At 41.7% G+C, this 22,730-nt stretch overlaps 1 protein-coding gene across 1 annotated transcript in view; it reads left to right on the top strand.

Moving 5' to 3' along the window:
* The first annotated feature begins 4,280 nt into the window (after positions 1-4,280).
* The window catches only part of ABCC2 (ATP binding cassette subfamily C member 2), a 51,810-nt gene continuing 33,360 nt past the window's right edge, over positions 4,281-22,730 (top strand). Inside the window, exons 1-13 of the mRNA XM_073552794.1 lie at positions 4,281-4,496; positions 9,208-9,381; positions 10,731-10,871; positions 11,084-11,218; positions 11,552-11,662; positions 14,790-14,845; positions 15,549-15,777; positions 16,911-17,080; positions 18,024-18,201; positions 18,397-18,651; positions 20,847-20,912; positions 21,019-21,156; positions 22,299-22,445. Coding sequence (XP_073408895.1) covers positions 4,455-4,496; positions 9,208-9,381; positions 10,731-10,871; positions 11,084-11,218; positions 11,552-11,662; positions 14,790-14,845; positions 15,549-15,777; positions 16,911-17,080; positions 18,024-18,201; positions 18,397-18,651; positions 20,847-20,912; positions 21,019-21,156; positions 22,299-22,445 — 1,842 coding nt within the window. The 5' untranslated portion in view covers positions 4,281-4,454. The remainder of the gene's footprint in view (positions 4,497-9,207; positions 9,382-10,730; positions 10,872-11,083; positions 11,219-11,551; positions 11,663-14,789; positions 14,846-15,548; positions 15,778-16,910; positions 17,081-18,023; positions 18,202-18,396; positions 18,652-20,846; positions 20,913-21,018; positions 21,157-22,298; positions 22,446-22,730) is intronic.

The following is a 22,730-nucleotide window of genomic DNA, read 5'->3' as shown; positions in this document are numbered from 1 at the left end:
TTAATGTCAAGATTTCACCCCACTTGCAATTTTTTTTTTTTTTTTCAGTACCTTATATCTTAAAATATAATTTGTCCCACAAAAAACAATCCCTCACATGCCATGTTGACGAAAAGTGAAAAGTTTTGGATCTTGGGGGAGGAAAAAATGACCGCACAAAAATGGAAAATTGTAAAGTCACGAAGGGTTATTTAATATCCAAAAAATAATTGTTCCTCGAAGTAAGGCAATTGGTGTACACCTGGATAGATGCAGGTGAAAGTTTGCACCCCGTTATCTTGCTCTTTATGACGTAGTGATGAGAGAGATTACCTTACCGCTCTAATTATTAACAGGTGAGCGTTATACCTGCATTCGACTATTTGTACATTGGACCTCGAGGTCCTTCCTCTTGTTTATGCCGATAACCAGAGACTACTGGCCTGACAAAGCATGACAGTGCAGATCTCGTGATTTCGCTGCTTACGCTTATTGGGCGTTTTTGGATATGCAGTGCAATGCAGTTCATAAAGAGATTGGTAAAAAAAAATAGATATTTGGGTATAAATTAACACATTGATTACAAAAAGAAGATACTCATAGTCCAAATAAATGTTCTTTTTAGCATAGATTTCTAAAAGTATCGCAGGTGGATGTAATAGAGAGTGCTTCTTCAGGGGTCACTGCATTTTTAGGGGTTGTTGCTTCTTCAGGGGTCACTGCTTCTTCAGAAGTCGCTGCTTCTTTAGGGGTCATTGCTTCTTCAGGGGTAGTTGCTTCTAAAGGAGTCGCTGCCTCTTTAGTGGTCATTGCTTCTTTAGGGGTCGTTGCTTCTAAAGGAGTCGCTGCCTCTTTAGGGGTCGCTGCTTCTTTAGTGGTCATTGCTTCTTTAGGGGTCGTTGCTTCTTTCTTTAGGGGTTGTTGCTTCTAAAAGGGTCGCTTCTTCAGGAGCTGCTGCTTCTTCAGAGGTCGTTGCTTCTACAGGGGTTGCCACCAAGTAATCGTGCCCATACACTTAAGGGCTCATTCAGACATAAGTGATTTTTCTCATATGCAAGATATGGAACGATTTTCATCAGTGTTTGGTCGGTTTGCCATTTTTTTTTTTTTACCATCAGAATTTCATTATGTTTTGCGTATGAGAATATTTCTGATGCTTCTCCCAACGAACAGGCAGTGAAACTGGTGAGCACTACGATTCCATCAGTTGCTGTGAATTTATCGTGGATCATGGATGTAGTTTCGAGCCATGATTCAGATAAAAAATGGACAAGTCTCAGTGTTTTGGGGATGCTTTTTTGCATAATGACTATAATGGTTATGAATTCTGAGAAAAACATGGCAGAACACGGGCATGAAAACAGAAGGCTGTCAGAATCGGATATACGGTAGGTTGGCTGATTTTGCATGAGTACTAAACTAACTTTATCTTAGGTGGTCAACTGCCTCTGCACCCATCAGAAGATGGCAAAAACAGAAAAGTGGGGCATATTCCATTTTAATATGCCTGATCTTTTGGTTTCATACAAGATTAGTGGTCTGGAATTGGCTTATTGCACGCTTACTATTGAATTAGACATGTACGCTGGGCTGAGTAGAGTCCTAACCCATGGAAGCCCTTATCCCCGGGCACATCTATTGTTATTTAGGAAAATACTGATGTAAATAGAAATCCAAAGGAAAAAAGAGGGGGTCTCCAGCACCAAAATTAGTGATTCAGACAGCCTATGACTAAGGACATGTAATATCTGTCTGAAACACGTAAGCTAGCCTTGCCTGTCATGGTGGCTTATTAATATGATTTTAAAACCTTCCTAATAAATGTGAGTTTTATCTTTTTTCACTAATTTTGTTGCTGGAGACCCCCTCTTTTTTTCCTTTGGATTTATAGCGCCAGTTGAACCGCACTGGACATCTCCTGGCATCAGACCGCTTATGGACACTGATGTACGGTAGGCTGAATATTTTTTCCTTTTTCTTTTTTTATGTAAATAGATTTTACCCTTTCACCCTTATTTTTTCTGCCTTTTTACTTAATATATGATATCCAAATATGAACGTTTAAAAATAAAAAGTTACACGCTGATACTTTCAATGTTTTTTTGTATTATTTATATGTAACATTTTTATTACCCTAAGCCTAGCCTTAGTTAGGCTTAGGTTTAGAAAAAAAGTATATAATGCGTAAAAACGCATTATTATATTTCTAGGAATACATTTTAAAATTTGGGTCAGCTCTCCCAATGGGTTCCTGACTCTTTTTGCAGATAGAGCGCAGTGCAGCACTTTTGTAACGCACATGATTCAATACTGTTGCTGCCTATGCAGAGTGGAACACATGAGCTGAGTTTGTTATTAGCTTCTATGCTCTCATCACTAGTAGCGACTTCATCTAATAAGAGCTCATTCAGATGTCTGTTCTTTACATACGAACTCTATCTCTGTTTTTCACGGCTTGCACCCATACCTGTGATAGTCTAGGGGGACTGTTCACATGTGAGATTTTTTTTCTTAAACCAAGTTCTCTTAAAATCACAGACTTCCCCGATATTGATCGGAGAGTTGAATCAAACTTGGCAATGCAAGTCTATGGGTCCGTGAACAGATAGGACAGCGCTCAAATGCCACAATGCTGTTAGTTTTTCATGGACTGTTTGATAATAGAAACGGATAAACTTTATTTTTTCTCCCCCCAAGAAAACTGATCAAACTTGGACCAAATGCTGATGAAACTGAAGAAAAGCACTGACGAAACTTGGATCATTTTTCTCATACAAGAAAATGACATCTGAATAAGTCCTTATAGTAAGAGCTTGTGTCATCCCACCAGCAGGCAGGCACTCCTTGTGTGCAGGACCACGTCAAGAAGTGTCTCAGAGCAGTGAAATCTTGGCTCATTTGACAGTGAGTGGGCATTTCGACCCCTGGTGCAACCTCTCCTATGGCTTGCATCTTTCTAAATTTGGGTTATTGTGATTTTCATTTTGCCCGCACCTGTTACTTGCCACAAGTGAGTTTGAATAAGCATCGCATGCGTGAAACAAGGTTGTAATATTAAAGGTGAATTGGCTCACAAATAAATCTGACTTGTACCAACTTTTTTTTTTTTAAATTTGCTTGTCACGTTCACGGTTCCTTGGGGGGGTGGCATTGTGATCTCATTCACCTACAGCGATGTAGCTGCGGCAAGAGTGATCTTGAACCACGTGGTCTGTGTCACAACCAAAGTTGATGTGTAGCCCCTTACACACTTTTCTGTATTGTTCTATGATCTAAGGATGAAGTATAGTGGTGCCTTGATAGTCAGAGCTTGTAGGCCTGGACTTTCTGGCCAGAGGACCAGCACATTCATTGTTGGGTCCTGGATAACTAAAGTGATGTATTAAATTTAATTACAAAATAAGCAGGGGGGGGGATGAACATAAATTGTTTGGGGTTTTTTTTGCATCCACCCCCCTGCCAGAAAAAAAAGATAAAAATTAAACAGTAACATGTGACTCAAAATAATATAAATACAAACTTCAACCTTTATTTCGCTAAAAAAAAAAAAAAAAAAAAAAAAAATGAACTCATTCTATAATTTTGAAAGGAAATAAAAAAGTTATGGAATTTTGGGATGTGGGACTTTAAAAGCAATTTATTTTCCTGACAAAAAATATTTTTATTGTGGAAAAAAATATAATTTATAAATATTTAAAATAAAAAAACCCCTCATTGTGCTCAAATGAACCAGAGGAAAAAGGTTATCTTGGTATTTTTACCATATGATAAAGAATGGAAAAAGTATATTTCATCTGTGTTCTTGTGGCATTTTCCCTACATTAGAAAAAAAAAAAGTTAGCTTTTAAAAGCTAATCAATAAATTGAATATACCCCAGAATTTTATCATTTGAAGAATACAACTTGTCCTGGGGAAAAAAAAAAACAAAAACCTCAAAACCCTAAAATTGCCACCTCGAAGGAGAAATAAAAAAAAAAAAAAAGTTATGACTCTGGAAATGGGAAAACACAACATGAGGGTAATGTCACGATATGGACCATGAAAATGTGAGGCCAGTGTACCCCAGGATGATCCTTCGTCTTGAGGTTTTCATTAATCAGAACCATTGGCTTGAAGTCGGAGCTGAGAGAATCCACAATAATAAAAAAAAGTCAATTCCAAGAAAATAACGCCTGACTTGAGAGCACATATCACTGGGATCCGCCTAGTAAGACTCTTTGGGACAAACTCTGCAGTTACGAAAATGGTTAACATTTAACCCAACTATAGTCCAATAGGTCTCTGCGAGAACTGAGATGTCCCTTCAGTAGTTTCCAGGCTGCCGTGGGTGCGGGGGACTTTTAACCTGCTGAATCACGGGGTGATAACAGTTTTCTGATATTCAACATGAGGAATATATAGGCATTTAATAATCCCGAGGCTCAGTATTCGTAGGCTCTACCGGCAGAAGGGGCTGCTCTCCCCTCCTCTAAACATGTCCAAGGCTCTGGATGACTACTGCGGCTCTGTGTTCTGGGTAAGTTTACTTGTTGTTTGTACTTATATTGGGCACATAAATGCTGATTTCCTTGTGATGGATACATTATCTGAAAGATTCTTGCCTATAGGAAGAGTTACGCCATTTTACCCCAAATATTCCAGCCTGATGGAAGCGTTAATTTCACTCCTGGACACTTGTAGTATTGATTTTCTAGAATTGACATCGTGCCAACGCGTTTTGCAATGGATTCTTTCACATCAGTCTCTGTCTCCAGTGGGCAAAGTGTATCAGTCTACCTGACGCTAACCCTCAGTGGAGGGGTATATTTATGGGAAACCGATGAGTTTGCCCATAGAGAGTAGGAAGAATCCCAGAGAGAGTATAGAAACCTGGAGAACATTGTGATTGGAGCCATGGTTTAATGCCTTTTACAGTCGATGGAATGCCAGATATGTAGGGAATCACTTTGCTGGGAATGTTTTACTTTATCAGCAATGTAATCACATAACTTGGTCACCCGCTAATCACAAAGTGGTGGCATAGTGGTGGCATATCCCAGCATGTTATGAAATGGAAATATTATTAGATCATGACATGCACGGATCAGTAGCACCTCTATAAATGGTGCAGTTGGAGCAGTGGCACCCAAACCTGGGTGCTTCTCAGGGGTCAGAGCCACATATATAGACAATAGTTGTCACGGTTTCATAACACACTGTATCCCAGGGACGCTGTGAGTGACATCTCAGCCGCCCTATAGGATCTGGAGTGTGCTGGACTTTCAGTATGGTGACTGACAGCCCAGTCGTCCAATCTGATCCTGGTGCATGTTGGGCTTTCAGTATTTTAATCGACAGCCCTGCTGCTCAATGTGGCCTAGCCTGAGGGCTTTCCAGGTGTCTCCCATTCTGGATAATTCGCTAGCTCAGGGGCCGACACTGACAACTTGGGGCCCTTGTGCAAGAAATGTGTCTGGGCCCCCTTCCTTTTATGGCGTCAAAGATATATATTGCCACGGAAGGTTCAGATATCGATCAGATGCCGGAGAAGGCCTGGGCTGTGAGGAAGATTTGTTCTCTGTGCCAGTAGAAGACTGTAAGCAGCTCCAGGCTTGGTAGACAGTCCGGCTGTAGCAGAGGACCGTTCCTGTGGGCCATTGCTTCCACTGCAGGCGTACGGTACAGAGTATGGGTTGGGGCTGTGCTTCATGGTACGGCGATGGCCAGTGTACAGTATATCCTGTGACTCACATATCTCGGACTTGGGGCCTAGCGGGAAACACCGGTGACCCCCGCTAGGGCCAGTGTAACGATCACAGGAGCTTACAGAGACTGATGGGGACAGGCCTAGTACTAAGAGTGACACCCATCAACACGTAAAGGCATAAACAGCCATTTAACTGCTAGAAAATAAGACCATTCAGAACAGTGTATATAATAGAACACAGTGTCGGACTGGGGTGCCAAGGGCCCACCAGTAACGTTGACTTTGGGGGAGCCCACTTTTCACCTGCGTACAAATATTACACGACCCTGGTTAACAAATTTACCTATATTTCTATATAATAATAAATTGGGCAGTTTGGTTAATGAATGATGAGCTGCTGCTTTTTTCTGAACAGAGTGAATAAAATGAATTATGACAAGTACTGCCCCTACATTAAGGTTGGGGGCCCTGATTTGCACAGGGGCCCCTGTTACCCTATGGGCCAGTCCGAGCCTGATAGAACATGTCATAGATGTTATAGTGCTGTGCAATAATATACTGTAGTGACCCTGTTAGTGTAACCCGCCATATAGTGCTTACTTATATACACTAAGGCTATGTGCACACACTGCGGAATCACCTGCGGGTTTTTCCCCGCGGAACCGCAGGTAAAGTGACCTGCAGTTTTCCTGCGGTTTTGCCCTGCGGTTTCACACCTCTACTATGTTAAAGGTGTGAAACCGCAGTGGAATCCGCAGAAACAATTGACATGCTGCGGTTTATAAACCGCAGCAAAACCACGCGGAAAAAAACGCAGCGTGAGCACTGCGGTTTTAAAAACCCATAGGGTTACATGGTACTGTACCATGTATGCGGAACTGTTGCGGTTCCGCAAGGCCAAAACCGCAGCGGAACCGCAGCAAAAACCGCAGCGTGTGCACATAGCCTTATACATAGATTTTCCTTTTTGAGCTGGTTAGATGGTGCCGGCTAACGTCCACCATCTCCTCACTGTCTGTGCGGTTACATCCAAGTAACCTGCTCATATGTGGAAGGAAACCGGAGCACCCAGAGGAAACCCCCAAAAACTCCGGGCAGATGTAGTTCTTGGTGGGACCCCAGTACTGCGCTGCCCATTTTCTGACTTATCACTCAGCACTGTCTGGCATGGTTATAATTGGAGATTTGGTGGTGCCATGACTTGGGTTGTATGTAATAACTGAAATATTAGATGCCGGTACGGGCACTTTCTTTGACCCTATAATATATACGTCATGGAACACTATTATTTGGGCACCACATGCAGTGTTACTATGGTGGCATTATATGGTCCTGGACTCTGCGGTACTGTCCCACATTAGTGGGCTATGCCAGGAGCAGTATTCTGTGTGGGGGGCTGCTGCAGTGACTGTGCCTCTTTCTTGGCTTGGTATTATGGGGGTGAGGCTTATCTCCCTTTTCCCTACAGAATGTTAGAGGTTTTGCTTCTCTCCTGTGCAGGCTGTTACCAGAGAGTAGTAGCTGACTGGGGTTGCCAGGACGCATAGGTCAACATACATATACGTACATACATACATACATACATACATATCCATACATACATACACACACACACAGTGACACCACCTGACTGCAGCATCTCTGCCTCCGGCTGCTTTGGCTTCCTCGTTCTGGCACAGTGGCCGCTGAATGATGACGTCATTCAGCAGCGCTGCTCTCAGAAACAGGAAGTGCTGGCGCTGGGCAGGAAGGATCCTTGCAGCTTGGCTCCTGCTTCCTTCCCGCCGCACATGAGGACATTCTGGCCATGGGCCCCCCAAAGCCTCGGGCCCTGAGAAACCGGTCAGATTGCCCTCATCATTAGCCACCCTGCAGGGGTCCCCTAGAGCCTTTGGGCCCGGTGCATTCGCACCGGTTAAACCGGCGGCATGTCCGCCCACGCGGTAGGTTTTTAAACTGACTAGCTATGAGCAGACAATTGTCAGTTGTAGTTTTGCTCAGTGGAGTGTGTGCTCAGTGTTCTGTGTCTGACTTCCTGATCTTGTTGCTGGATTTTGGATTTGTCTTGACTATTGTGCTCTTATCGCTCTCTGACCTGGGGTACCTGACCCTGAGCTTGGCCTCTGACTACCTGTTTCACTTATTCCTTTATCTTCACATACCCTCCTGGCATTTGACCCCAGACTGTGACTTGACCACGCCTTTGTCTTGCCCCTCTGTACTACAAGCCCTCATGGTATCTGACCTCAGACCTCCTGACTACCTTGTCTCATGACTTGCCCATGAGTGGTGTCTCAGAATCACTATTACAACTGACCATTACTATTTTTCGTCAGCATGGATCCCATTCACTCGATTGGTGATCATGTGACAAATCTGACCCAAGTGATTCAAGATCTGGCTGAAAAGCACAAGAACCTTGAATCTTCACATTCCCTGTTGCAGGGCCAGGTAGCTAGCTTTATTAAAACTCTCCATAGATCTTCGCTGACGGCAGAGACTGTGATGTCTGCACCTTATGACATTCAGTTGGTCTCCTCTGAACCAGTAGTGGCTCTTCCTGATACATTTTCGGGGTAGAAAAAAAAACAGTTTAGGGTGTTTAGGTAGAGCTATAGACTATATGTTACTCTATGGCCCCGATCTTCAGGAGATGAGTCCCAGCTGGTAGGAAAAGTCATGTCCCCATTGCAAGGGGGCCCTTGAACTTGGGCAAACCCTAGAACAGTCTTCGGGTGATGCCTTCTTTGATGCCTTATGAGTTATCTAAGATGAACCCTACAGACTCCAGGTCGCTGAGGCTGGGATTATGAACCTGACACAGGGAGCCGTACGGCTGAGGACTACTTCACTAATTTCTGACAGTGATCCACTGAGGTTCAGTGGAATGATGTGGCCCTCTTCCCTGTATCCCGGAATGACTCTCTGGCTCTGCATGGTTCACCTTGTTCTTTGGCAGAGGCCATAACCAAGGTCTGTTAATTATGTAACCCAGACGGCCATGTAGATGGAAAAAAATAAAAGTTATGGCTCGGAATACAATAATAAAAAAGACCTATCCCCCTAATTTAATTTTGGGGCCTGAGGTGGGCCTAAATTTATCTTGGGGTTTTGGTCTGTAGTCTGTATTTATATTAGGGGTCTAGTAAAGGGGTCTTAACATTGGAGGATGTTGCATGCAAATAAGTTGGGCATATGTTAAAAAGTTTTGTAAGAGATGCATCACTTTTAAGCATTTTGACTACGTCACTACTCACAAGTAGACGACATGTATGCCATATTTCCCAACGTTATGTGATGGTCATAGAGGATATTTTTGAGTGTGGTGTGCTACCCTGCTTTTTCAGATCATGCCTTATTTTCTGAATGAGCAGATGGATGCCAGGCCCCTGTATTTTGAGAATAAGGAATACGAACAATAACTCTTCTATAAGTGCTGCTTTCCTGAACTCTTCCGGGAAGCTGCTGAACATTTTGGGAGAGTAGACATTTATTGTCATTCTCGACCCTGGAACCTTGATTGATTTTATTATCTTTACAGAATTCCTCTCTGTTGGAAAGACCTGATCCAGATTTGCCAATATGTTTCGAACAAACGGTTCTGGTTTGGATCCCTCTTCTCTTCTTTTGGCTGTGTGTTCCATGGCAGCTCCTCAACTTGTGTCATCCAGGCAGAGTGAAATCCCCTATGACTAAGCTTTATCTAGCCAAGCAGGTGAGTCACCAATACATTGAAATCCTCATCGTGCGTAACAATCCAATCATTAAAGGTGCTCTTCTGGAATTAGATCAGAAGGTTATTCAGAGTTAGAAGGACGTTTGCCCCCCCCCAAAAAAAGCACCGTATTTGTTGATAGGTGTCGCAGCACATCTCCAAGTAAATGGGGTGAACTTTAACGACCCCCAATACGACCTTTTACTGACCTGAGATATGAGAATAGCATCACCAGACGGGTGACAATGCAGCAGCTGTCGGCTGTCCACTATAGCTGATAACTTGCTGTATCAGCCGTGATCAGTGTTGGCATCATCCATATCTCTTTAACCACTTAAATGCTGCTGTCAATAGTGGCTACATTATAATTGGTTAACAGAATGTGGGGGGATTCCTCTTTATCCCCATCGGCACTCTGAGATAATGATTTTGTGGTCCTGATGTTTGCCATGGCAATTCTTGACCAACTAACGGCCTAAGAGTCTGACGGCTGTTGTAACCTGTTCAGAAATTAGCGACATTTACAGTAGGTGGTAAAAATACATTTTTTCATTCCTGTCATGTCATTTTGTATTAATTCACGAAAATTACCTGAAGGGTTACTACCTGACAGCAGTTTTCAATATGTTGAGAGGTGCTGTTTTTAAAATGGTATCGCTTTTGGGGGTTTCTCAATATATAGGACACCCAAAGTCACTCCAAACCTGGAAGGGTCCCTAAAAAAAATAAATTTTGTAAATTTCCTTGAAAAAATGAAAAATGACTGCTACATTTTTAAACCTGCTAAAATGCTAACAAAATAAAAGAACATTTTACTAATGGTGCTGATGTAAAGCTGACATGTGGGAAATGTTATTTATTAATGTTTTTCTGTGATATGACTCTCTGGATTAAAGGGATAATCATTCAAAGTTTGAAAATTGCTAATGTTATAACATTTTTCTCAGATATTTTTTTGTAATTAAACACAAACATATCAACCTAAATTTACCATTTTCATAAATTATAATGTGCCACGAAAAAAACATTCTCATAATCACTGGAATTTGTTGAAACATTCCAGAGTTATTAACACACAAAATGACACTGGTCAGATTTCAAAAATTTGGCCCCATCCAATGCAGTAAATGGACAAATGTGATGTTTCCTGGAGAATGTCCATAAGGGGTAACGTTCAAATGATTTCATTATTGTGAAAAATCATTTATCCATCTGCCCTTGTGTAAAAAAAAGTTTTTGCCCCCTTGTCACCCTTCCATTTATTATTCCACCTGTTGGATCTGACATTACAGTTTAGTCCTTTTTATTGTCATTAGGTGAATGTTTCCTCATCTTTTTTTTTTTTTCAGATTCTGAATTTTTTACTTTTTTGCACATCCATTGCTGGAATCGGCATCGTAATATCAGAACATGTGGAAGAACACTCAAGCTCCAACAAAATGCTCCCTCTGGTCCTCTATGTTAATCCTTCACTCCATGCTGTTACATGGGTAAGGACTGTATGGATGTTCTGGTCTTGATTTTAAGTAAAAAAGAAAATGCAAGTACAGTTGTCATCCCTAAATGTTTTATGTATTTTGAAGACCCTTCCCAGAAGTATTTTCTCCTCCATGCTTTACACTGCAGCGTTGCTTGTCCAGATTCCCATCCGTTTATGCACTTAAAACGTGACTTCTCATTAAACAACTTTCTGTCCACTTAGATCTTGGTGTTAATAATCCAACATAGCAGAAGGTACTGCGTCCGGAAAGACACTGGCGCCCTCTTCATCTTCTGGCTTCTCTCCGTTGTTTGCGGGATTTTTCCATTTCAGACTCTTGTCCGGCTTGCGCTGAAAGTAAGTAATCAAAATTATTATCTTGGCCTTCAGTATTGCCATAAAAAATACTTTACACTCATATAATGCTCATAGTATTAACGTAAAGGAAAAAACAACTTCTCCAAAATATCACCCCAAATCCAGACCAGGATCAGCCCGATCTGTGTCGGACATATTTTTCACATTTTTTTATTTTCTATTTTTTTTGGGGGGTGGGTGGGGGGGAAGTCCACCGCTCTAGAATACGATTTTTCATGCCGAACACGGATGGTTAATTCAAAAAGGCTTCACCGTAATATTTGGTTGTGACCCTGACAAGTGCGTCGGCCATAAAGTTCCTTTTATTCGCAGGAGGATATTCCGGACATCCCGCGCTTTTGTTTGTTCTTCATCTCATTCGGTCTTCAGGTCGCTAGTCTCATCATCTCACCCATCTCAGAAACCAACGATCTCACAAAGAAGGTAGGAACCGAGATTTGCTGCCGATGATAACAATGGATGGTGCCAGGATTGCAACATATTTTTTTTAGAAATTTGTGATTACACCCAATAAGCCATAAAGTTAAAGGGAACCTGTCGCCCCCTCCAGGCGTTTTTAAGTAAAAGAGCCACCTTGTGCAGCACTAATGCTGCATTCTGTCAAGGTGGCTCTTTTACTTAGCGTCCCTTCCACCGCAGAAATAATCGTTTTTAAAATTGTTCAAAAATACCTGAAATTTGACAGGGGGGCAGGTCTTTCCCCCTCTGACAGACGCCTCGCATCCATCAGTCATTTTGTATTTGGCGCCGCCTCCTCAGTGTTCTTTTGAAATGCTGGCGCCTGCACTGTACTGTAGTTTAGTGGGCATGCGCAGTTAGCGCTGCCCGACGTGTCCGAGCTCTGAGATCACATCCTGGCCTTCATATCGCGCGGCCACAGATCCCGCCCCGCAGTCGCTTATGATTTATTCACACTGCGGGGCTGGGAATCTTGGGCATGAGAGCCGCAGAGAACTACTGCGCATGCCCAAGATTCCCAGCCCCACAGTGTGAATAAATCATAAGCGACCTCAGGTCAGATCTCAGGCCCGCGCAATATGAAAGGCTGGGATGTTATCTGACAGCATGGGCACGTCGGGCAGCGCTAACTGCGCATGCCCACTAAACAATAGTACAGCGCAGGCGCCAGCATTTCAAGAGAACACTGAGGAGGCGGCGCCAAATACGAAATGACTGATGTATGCGAGGCGTCTGTCAGAGGGGGAAAAACCTGCCCCCCTGTCAAAATTCAGGTATTTTTGAACAATTTTAAAAAGATTATTTCTGCGGTGGAAGGGACGCTAAGTAAAAGAGCCTCCTTGACAGAATGCAGCATTAGTGCTGCACAAGGTGGCTCTTTTACTTAAAACCGCCTGGGGGGGGTGACAGGTTCCCTTTAAACCACTTAGAGGAAAAATTATAACATCTGGTGAAAATGACTCGTATTAAAGGGGATCGGTGACAGACACAGACAAAATGGGGACCCCTGTGTAAGAACAATATTTGGGCCCTTTGCAGTCCAAAGCTCATCTTAATGCAAAATTCCACCTACTTTGGAGCTGGTAGTGACCCTCTGACCTCTTGGGCCCTTGTGTGTTTATTGCACCAATGGTATGTCCACACCACACTTGGGTGGGTTATATTATCCAGAAAGTTATTAAGGGACAATTAATCAAGAAGTTCACATTGGGCATTTTTTTTAATACGTTTTTTTTTTTTATGCAAACTTTCAGCTTCGTTTTACAGTACCAGCAAAGTCTATGAGATTTCAGAAATCTCATGCGCACAACTTGTTTTTTGTTGTCATCAGGATTCGGTGGTTTGCATGTTTTTTTGTAGCATGGTGCATGTCACTTCTTTCAGCGTTTTTGGTACGTTTGCATTGAAATGAATGGGTGGTGAAAAACGCTGAAAAAACGCACACAAAAACTGCAGGTATCAGGTCTTGTTGCGATTTTTGTGCCAAAACCCGATTCTGTAGAATAGGACTTTTTTTCTTTCCAACACTAAACTTTATCAGCATGCACAAGAGACACATTGCACGCCGAAACCGCCGCAAAAAAAATGCAAGAAAAACCTGCTTATTTTCTGCAGCTTCTATCCTGTTAAGAGATCAGGTGTTCCTGCAGAAAAAACCGCTGAAAAAACTCCCAATGTGAATTTACCCTAAGATTGCTTAACATTTTGCAAATTTTGGCATTTTTACTACTTTTTGAAAAGTAGGCAGACCTTGAGCAAGATGGGTCATAGCAAAGCATAATTTGCGCCACAATAGTTGCATCGATTCCGACAGTAATGGATACCAGTCCCGGCCGGGTGTACATTTCTGGCATTGGTGCACGATAGTTGAAAGATGTGCCAAATTCATTAATCAGATGCCCACCTCTTCATAAATTTGACGCATCTTACTCCGGAGCTGGATTCAGTAAGTTAGTGAAGCGGAGTCTCAGTTCTTGAAGTTTATGTGTTGGAAACAAGAAAAAATGGGCAAACATAAGGATCTGAATGTCAAATAAATTGTGATGGTGAGACTACTGGGCCACATCCAGGGGTGGAAGCGGAACTATAGTACCAGCAGCGAGTACTGAAGCCCATCAGCGGCTACTGATGGGCTGCAGCGGTCCTGTGACACACCCTTTGGATTCTCAAGGCCAACAGATCAAATGACTGTACTTAGTGCAGAGAAGCTACCACCATCTTTTTTTTTTTTTTTACTACCCCACATTGGGCTCACTGAGAATAACTTTTACAGGGTAACCATTGTTTTATTTTATTTTTCTTTTATAAATCAATAGTACACATGAAAATAAAAAAACTTTGTTATATATCTTATAAAAAAAAACCTGCTCTTTTCTCCTCCTGGACTGAGAATTTATTCTCAAAATTCTCAATTCACAGTTAAAATCTGTATTCAGTGAAGACAGATAAGATTTGATGGAGAGGAGAGGGGGGAGGAGTTTGCCACTAGCTCCTCCCCCTCACCGCTTTTCCCCTGTACATAGAAGCTTTTGAGCACCAACTTTTATCTCCCCTCTCAGTAATGTAACAATCTGTCTTCACTGAATACAAATTTTACTCATAACTTGAGGATTTAGAGACTGAATCAGTCCGGGAGGAGAAAGAAGCAGATTCCTCTGATAAGATATATCACAAAGTTGTTTATTTCCATGTGTATTATTAATTTATATAAAAAAATTAAGTAAATTAAAACGATGATTACACATGAAAGTAAGGGGAAACCCATGTAGCTTTAAAGCTTAGCTTTCATTTTACAAGATTTGCGCTAGTTTATAATGAGATACCAAAGAGTCACCCTAGATATTGCTGACTCCACCTACCTCCAAACGAACGAATGACCCTCTAGTATTAATTAAAGGAATTTTCCATTTTTTTTTAAATATGGAAATGTGCTTTTAATTAAATCAATATATTTATTATAAATTCTGTCAGTCTCTGTAAAATACAGTTAATATTTTTGTATAATTTTTGACCTAGAATTAATATTGCTTTTTTTTATTACTAATTTTATTATACATTATAAATAAAATATCTACATTTATATTATTTTTAGAATCCTGAATTAACGGCATCTTTTCTAAGCAGAATCACATTCAGCTGGTATGACAGGTACGTTTTCTATATGTTGATTTTGGGTGTAATTTTTCTGGTCTCAGGCCATTAATCTGGAAAAAAATGTAATATCAGACATACAGAACTGTTCAAAATAATGTTGTTGTTTTTTTTTCTTCAGGGAATAAAACTTTTTTTTTTTCTCTTACCTTGCACAGCCCCTGAAAGCATTGTATGCTTTCAAAGATGTTTTCTAATTATTGTTCTAAAATTAAAAAAATAAACTACTTTTTAAATAATCTGTGTATTCAGCTCTCATGCCGAGCTATATGTCTCCACCAGTAGGGGCCCGGTGACCAGAGGAGACCGGGCCCGATGCGTGCCCCCTCTGCCCACCGGGCCCCATACGCCGGTCAGGGCAGTAATGCCCTGATGGCGGCCCTGGTCTCCATGGCAACAGACTACAAACAAACCTTTTGTAGTCTGATCCTATAATCCTTTCCTGTGTTACTTACTTCCATCTATCGCTTCTTCTACTCAACGTGAACAAAAAAGAGGATTTGTGTGTAGCATGTTACCATGGAGACACATAAGTCTGCATAAGAACTATATACACAAAACGGGAGGCTTTTTTTATTTTTATTGATCAAGAACATTTAAAAAGTTGCTACTTTTTTATGATGCAGTGGAGCAATAAAATGGTTCCAAAATGAAAATGTTGAGAGCCTTCCGTTGTCCATTAACGTGTTGTTTCTTGCAGAATCGTGTTTAAAGGATACAGGAGACCTTTAGTCATGGAAGATCTCTGGGAACTGAGCAAACAAGATCAGACCAAATACACCTACGAAATATTCGAGAAAACTATGAAGGCAGAAGTAGCTAAAGCGAGGAAAGAGCTGGAGAAACGCCAAAATAAGAGGAAACGGAAGGACGGCGCCATTGAAATGAATGGGCTGAGCAATGCCCAGAGCCAGGACGTATTAGTCACGGTAAATCTTTTTTTTTTTCATTTACTTAATTTTATATATACTTTGTTGTGTGTGCTGGATACTTTTTGTCTATAGAGAATTCAGACCCCAATCGTCAATTTAGGTTTTGTTTTTGTTTCTTGATCACTTTTTATTTTTTTCCCTTTTTTTTTTCGTGGTATTCGTTGACATATTTGCACCAAATTTCCAAGAGGAGACATGTGGTTCCTGAATTTTGTGTAAATAAAAAATGCTATATATCTTTATTTTTAACCGCTATGCGCCCACGTATGCAGAAAATTCCTGACAGAAAACCAGACTGCTTCCCAGAAAACGCGCGGTTTTTTGCGCGTTTTTTATGCGTTTTTTTTCCGGAGCGGCCCCAGTCTCATAGAAAATAGTTAGAAATGTGGATTTTTCTGCAAAATTAATGAGAATGCTGCGTTTTTTACCGCGATGCGTTTTTGGCGCAGACAAAAAACACATCAATATGCACAAAAAGTGCAGAATTCATTGAAATGAATAGGATGCTTCTTTTAAGCGTTTAAGCGTTTTTCCCAGTAAAAACGCTTAAAAAAAGCGAGAGAAACGCTTACATGGGCTCACAGCCTTATTGTGACTTTTTGTATATATGGTACAAAAAGTCACATGTTCTGCTAAAATGTCACAAAATTTGAGCAAAAAAAAAAAAAAAAAATCAACCGTACATAAAATCACTCCAGGGAGGGATGGAGTACATATGTACAAAATGTTTGAAACTTTTTAAAAAGTCGCAACTAATGAATCATCAAAAGGGATCTGGAAACCCCAAATCTCAACCACATCAAACAAACACCTATGAAATTGACTTTCAAAAAGGTGAAATTTAAAAGAAGAAAAATGCGCAAATGAAAAATATCAAAAAAGATGCAAATGTAATAATGACACGGCCTCTTAATACGCATTTATGTAATTATCCCTTTTATTATAGACGTTATTGCAGCATAGCTCCATTGAAGCAAAATGAGGCTCAGCTGCAATACCAAACACGACCTCTGGACACGTGTGGCGCTGTTTTGAGGGAAAAGGAGACATAAAGTGTCTAATCCTAAATAATCCCCTAAATTATCATTTGCTGCTTCATTATCTTAATTTTACTTGTTGTTCCTTTCTAGGAAGAAAAGAAGAAAGAAAAGAAAGAATCCGTATCAGGAACGTCTAAGGATTACCCCAAGTCCTGGCTATTTAAGACCCTGATTAAAACGTTCTCTAATATCCTCCTAAAGTCAGCTTTCTTCAAACTCATTCATGACCTCCTGGTATTCGTCAGCCCCCAAGTCTTAAAGTAAGATTTGTTTCCCTATTCCGCCATTACAGACATCCACATAAATATTTAAAGGGGCTGCGAAGAAAAAAGGGGTCTAATTTTTTTTTTCTCCCTAGAAACAGCATTACTCTTATTCATGGACTGTGTCTGGTTCTGCAGTCAGAAGTATCAGGCTAAACTGCAATACCAAGGATAACCCATGGAAAAGGGTGGTGCTGTTCCTTTAAAATCAGCACTCTTTTTTTTTTCTCTAACCATGGACCACCCCTTTAAAGGATGCCTGTCAGGTACGAAATCCGTAGCTGCATTTTATAGAGCAGTAGGAGCTGAACAGAATGATATATGGTTTTGTGGGGAAAGACGCAGCATAACTTGCATTTTATGCAATTAAATCCCTGCTCTTTCTGTGTTCTGAGGTCCAGTGGGCGGTACCAATCAGTAATTGACAGCTGTACCTGTATGCTCACATAGGAAAAGCAATCAATCACTGATTAGATCCGCCCACTGGACCTGAGTGCACAGAAAGAGCAGGAATTTCATTGCGTAAAATACAAGTTATGCTGAGTCATTTCCCACAAAACTATATCAATCTGTTCAGCTTTTCCTGCTCTATAACCTGATGCTGGCAGATTGCACTGCCTTTCCAAGCTGACGGGTTCCCTTTAAATCTACAGCAGCTTTCTTTTTGCATTTAATATGGCTCCCAATGGAGTGATTCCAACAATAGTAATTTATTATTGAATTCCTGGAGACTCTGTACTTGCTGAGAATTTTTTTTTCTGGAATGATGCTACTTACTGGATTTTTTTAAGACTCTAGCTAGTAATCAATAGAAGGGACCGGGAAAGAAAGGGGGGCCAGGAGCGCGACCCTTCGAGATCCAATAGTGGTAGCATAAACTCTCAGTCTTATAGTCCTTTAATGTTCATGTTGTGTAAAATACCCTGTCATTGATTTGCAGACTGATGGTCTCGTTCACATCCAACCCTAATGAGTATCAATGGAAGGGATTTTTTTATGCCATCTTGCTACTCGTGACAGCGTTAATCCAGTCCTTGTGTCTGCAGCAGTATTTTCAGGGCTGCTTCGTTTTGGGAATGAGGGTCCGTACAACACTGACGGCGGCGGTGTACAAAAAAGTGAGTATACATAGCCAACATTCTAGAAGGTTCCCAATCTGGTGTCAATAATAGTGGTCGCTGAGCGGTAACCCTAAATGGCATAAAACAGCATATAGCTGCATTTCTTCTCTTTACTCTCTGACAGCATTTATTATGGCATCCAATATTTCCATATGGCTATTATGTGTAAAACTTTTTTTTTATTCCCTTTAGGCTTTGACTGTCTCGAATGCCATCCGTAAGGAATCGACAGTGGGAGAGACAGTCAACCTGATGTCTGCGGATGCACAGAAATTCATGGATCTGACAAATTTCATTCATCTCATTTGGTCATCGCCGCTGCAGATCGCGATCTCTGTGGTATTTCTGTGGGAAGAGCTGGGACCATCAGTCATGGCAGGGTTTGGAGTAATGATCCTCTTGATACCAATCAATGCCATCCTAGCTACTAAATCAAAGTCCTTCCAGGTGAGACCCCCAGCTACTGCTAGAAACACTGGGGAAAAACGGTGCAAAATCCAGACTTGCAACTGATGCACAAAAATGTTGCCCTGTAGAAGGGTGCCATGACCTTCAAATTGGCATACTCCAACGTTTGCGAATGTTGCAGCTCCTATGCCATACATGCTCAAAAACCCGGTATATATAGGCGACGCCAAACTTCTGAAGTGTGGGTTTTCCTTTAGGATTACACAGTTTTAATTATGTTTAATTTATGGCTGCAAAGAGGGCATCTGCTCCTGCTTCCTGAACATTAGTGTTCACATGCAAAAAGTCCTAAATATGTCTCCCATGAGAGAGAAGTTGCACTGTGTTTGGCACTTTAAAAGGGGTCATAGTGCATTAGAAGGCTGCCCGGTTTCTGTCACTACTTTGTGGGGTAATGGGGTTACTAATAGTTTAGTGACACTGGCTGCTACTGTTATGTAGACCCTGTAGCTGACCTGTTATGGGGACCCTGTGGCTAACCTGTTATCGGGACACTGTGGCTGTCCTGTTATGGGGACACTGTGGCTGACCTGTTATGGGGACAATGTGGCTATTCTGTTATGGGGACCCAGTTCCTGACCTGTTATGGGGACACTGTGGCTGTCCTGTTATGGGGACACTGTGGTCGTCCTGTTAAGGGGATGTTGTTGCTATCCAGTTATGGGCAAACTGTGGCTGTCCTTTTATGGGGACACTGTGGCTATTCTGTTATGGGGACCCAGTTCCTGACCTGTTATGGAGACACTGTGGCTGTCCTGTTATGGGGTCACTGTGGCCGACCTGTTATGGGGATGTTGTGGCTATCCTGTTATGGACAAACTGTGGCTGTCCTTTTATGGGAACATTGTGGCTATCCTGTTGTGGGGACACTGTGGCTATTCTGTTATGGGGACACTGTGGCTGTCCTGTTATGGGGACACTGTGGCTGTCCTGTTATGGGGACACTGTGGCTGACCTGTTATGGGGACACTGTGGCTATTCTGTTATGGGGACCCAGTTCCTGACCTGTTATGGGGACACTGTGGCCGACCTGTTATGGGGATGTTGTGGCTATCCTGTTATGGACAAACTGTGGCTGTCCTGTTGTGGGAACACTGTGGCTGTCCTGTTGTGGGAACACTGTGGCTATCCTGTTATGGGTTCACTGTGGCTGGCTGTCCTGTTATGGGGTTACTACGGCTCTCCTGTTATGTTCACACTGTGACAGTCCTCTTATGTGGTTAATGTGGCTGTTTTATTATCAAGACACTGTGGTTGTTCTGTTATGGAGACCCTGTGACTGTCACTGTTGTGAGAACACTGGCTGCTTCTTTTATGGGAACACTGCCTGTCTCTGTTATTGGGATAATGTGACAGTCACTATTATGAGTACACTGTGGCTGTCACTCTTATGGGGCAACTTAGCTATCACTGTGGCTGTCACTGACGCGGGGACTCTGTGGCTGATACTGTTATGAGGACACTGGCTGTCAGTGTTATTGGGAAAACATGGTGGTCACTATTTTGGGAACACTGTGGCTATTACTATTATGGAGACACAGTGGTTGACTCTATTATGGGGACACTGAGGCTATCACTGTTATGAGGACTCTGTGGCTACTACTGTCATGCGGACACTGTGACTCATTTTTATGGGGGAAATGTGAATGCCATTGTTATGGGAATACTGTGACTGTCACTAATATGGGACACACTATGGCTGTTTGGTTATGGGTACACTTTGTCTGTCCTGTTATGGGGACACTGAGGTCGTCCTATCATGGGGAAACTGTGGGTATCCTACTGTGGGGACACCTTGGCTGTCACTGTTATGGGGACACTGGTGATCTTAATATGGAGAGACTGTGACTGTTTTGTTATGGGTCATTGTAGATATCATTTTATAGGGATATTTTATCTGTCACTACTATGGGACATTGTGGCTGTCCAGGTATGGGAGCATTGTTATGGGGGAATTATGGCTGCCACTATTATGTGTTCAAGGTTCTGTTAGTTGAGGATTTTTTTATTATATTTTTAGAACAAAACATCTAAACATTTCCCCAAATAATCAAAACTTGTCAAATTTTACCCCGTGGGAGGGCTACGCTTGTTCTTTGAGGACGGGACCAATGCTAGGTTCAATGGCTGCTCTGCTTACGCATCAAGTCCTTATACGCTGTTCTATTTTGCAGATGAAAAACATGAAAAACAAAGATAAACGGCTGAAAATAATGAACGAAATTCTGAACGGCATAAAGGTGAGGATTCCTAGTATCCGGCTTAGCCGCTTTGCGTCTGTCTTTGCTCTCCTCCGTCACGGCGGCCATGTTTATTTAATTTTACGTCATGTTTTTTTTGCTCTAGATCTTGAAGCTGTATGCGTGGGAAACTTCGTTTGAGAAACAGGTGCAGGAAATTCGTGAGAAGGAGTTGAAGGACATGTTACACTTCGCCTATCTGTTCTCCGTGTCCCTGTTTGTTTTCACCTGCGCCCCATTCCTGGTAAGAACCAGGCCCTTCCCCGCCAGACGAGCCATATTATCGCCAAGAGTCGTATTTTCTAGGCCTTTTAGGCCTCGTTTATCAAAACTTGTCCATAGCAACCAATCAGAGCTCAGCTTTCATTTTTCCAAAGCCGTTTCGGAAACTGAAGTTTAGCCCTGATTGGTTGCTGCAGGCAGAAAATATATTTTTGATAAATGAGGAGTAGACATCAAAACTCATCCAAATAAAATGACTCCTGTTGCTATGGACATTTCCACAATTTTTTATTTGTCACAGTTTTTGATAATTTTTCCAATTTTTCTTCAAATTAACCCTTTCATGACCGGGCAACTTTTCCTCCATGCGCTTTAGCTTTTACCTCCCCTTCTTCAAGGAGCCATTTTTTTGCTAAAAAAAAAAAAAACAGAAAAAAAAAATCCAGATAGTGGACAAAAAATACAATTATATCAACATTTTTTTTTGGGGGGGGGGTTTCCTTTTTACCGTGTTCATTTTGCAGTAAAAATGACCAGGCAGTATGATTACATTAATAACAATTTTATTTTTTTTTTATTTTTTTATTTTAGTTTATTAAAATCTGAATTTTGTAAAGAAAAAAGCAAAAAAAAGTTTGTAGCACCGTTTCGAGACTCTTCCTTTTCTTTTTTTTTTCTGTCGATCGTTTGAAGGACTGTACAATATACTGCAATGCACAGTCTGGGCCTTATAGGATATAGGAGGCCCAATATGGAGGCTAAGGGGGGTCCTTCAGTAGACAAATCACCCCATCAGCTTTGGGAGAACAATGGAGGCTAATACATGCGTACATTTTTCAACCAAATTAGTCATCTAAATGGTTAAACCGGAGCTCGCCACCTGAGCCCGCTCTTTACTCGTGCACCCTGAATAACGTGTAAAAGAAGAATCAACTGGAACAGATTTATCAGAACCTTCTAAAATCAAAACGCTCTTGGTTGCCCATAGCAACCAATCACAGCAAAGCATTCATTTTATTGGATCAGTGTAAGAAATGAAAGCTGAGCTCTGATTGGTTGTTGTTGGCAATAAGGACAATTTTACTTTCGCATGGTTTTGATAAATCTGCCTTGTATATAAAACACCGGCGTCCTCTGTATTCAGTGTTTTACCTATTTTTCCAGGTATCTGTTGCAAGTTTCGCTGTTTATGTTGTGGTTCAACCATCCAATGTGCTGACTGCGGAGAAAGCGTTCACATCCATCTCTCTGTTTAATATCCTACGCTTCCCCCTGGCCATGCTGCCTATGCTGATCTCTAATATGGTGCAGGTGTGTGTAAGATCTCTATACGTCTATGAACAGAATATGGGTGAGGCCATGACAGTTACTAGCGGACCCTCTGTACTCCTCACGGAGGGGCGCCACCCTGGCCATGGTCTCCTGGGTTCTGCTCAAACCTACTGTCCGCTTCTGATTATCAGGGTCCAATGTCATCTTTACTGACTATCTATCTATCTATCTATCTATCTATCTATCTATCTATCTATCTATCTATCTATCTACTGTATCTATACACCTATGTACAACCAGGACTTGTCTAATTATCTCTAACTC

Source organism: Dendrobates tinctorius, unplaced genomic scaffold (genome assembly GCF_039654945.1).
Source record: "Dendrobates tinctorius isolate UK_male_01 unplaced genomic scaffold, ASM3965494v1 ptg000196l, whole genome shotgun sequence".
Taxonomy (NCBI): domain Eukaryota; kingdom Metazoa; phylum Chordata; class Amphibia; order Anura; family Dendrobatidae; genus Dendrobates; species Dendrobates tinctorius.
The sequence above is the reverse complement of the archived record's forward strand: the minus strand, read 5'-3'. Positions and strand labels throughout refer to the sequence as shown.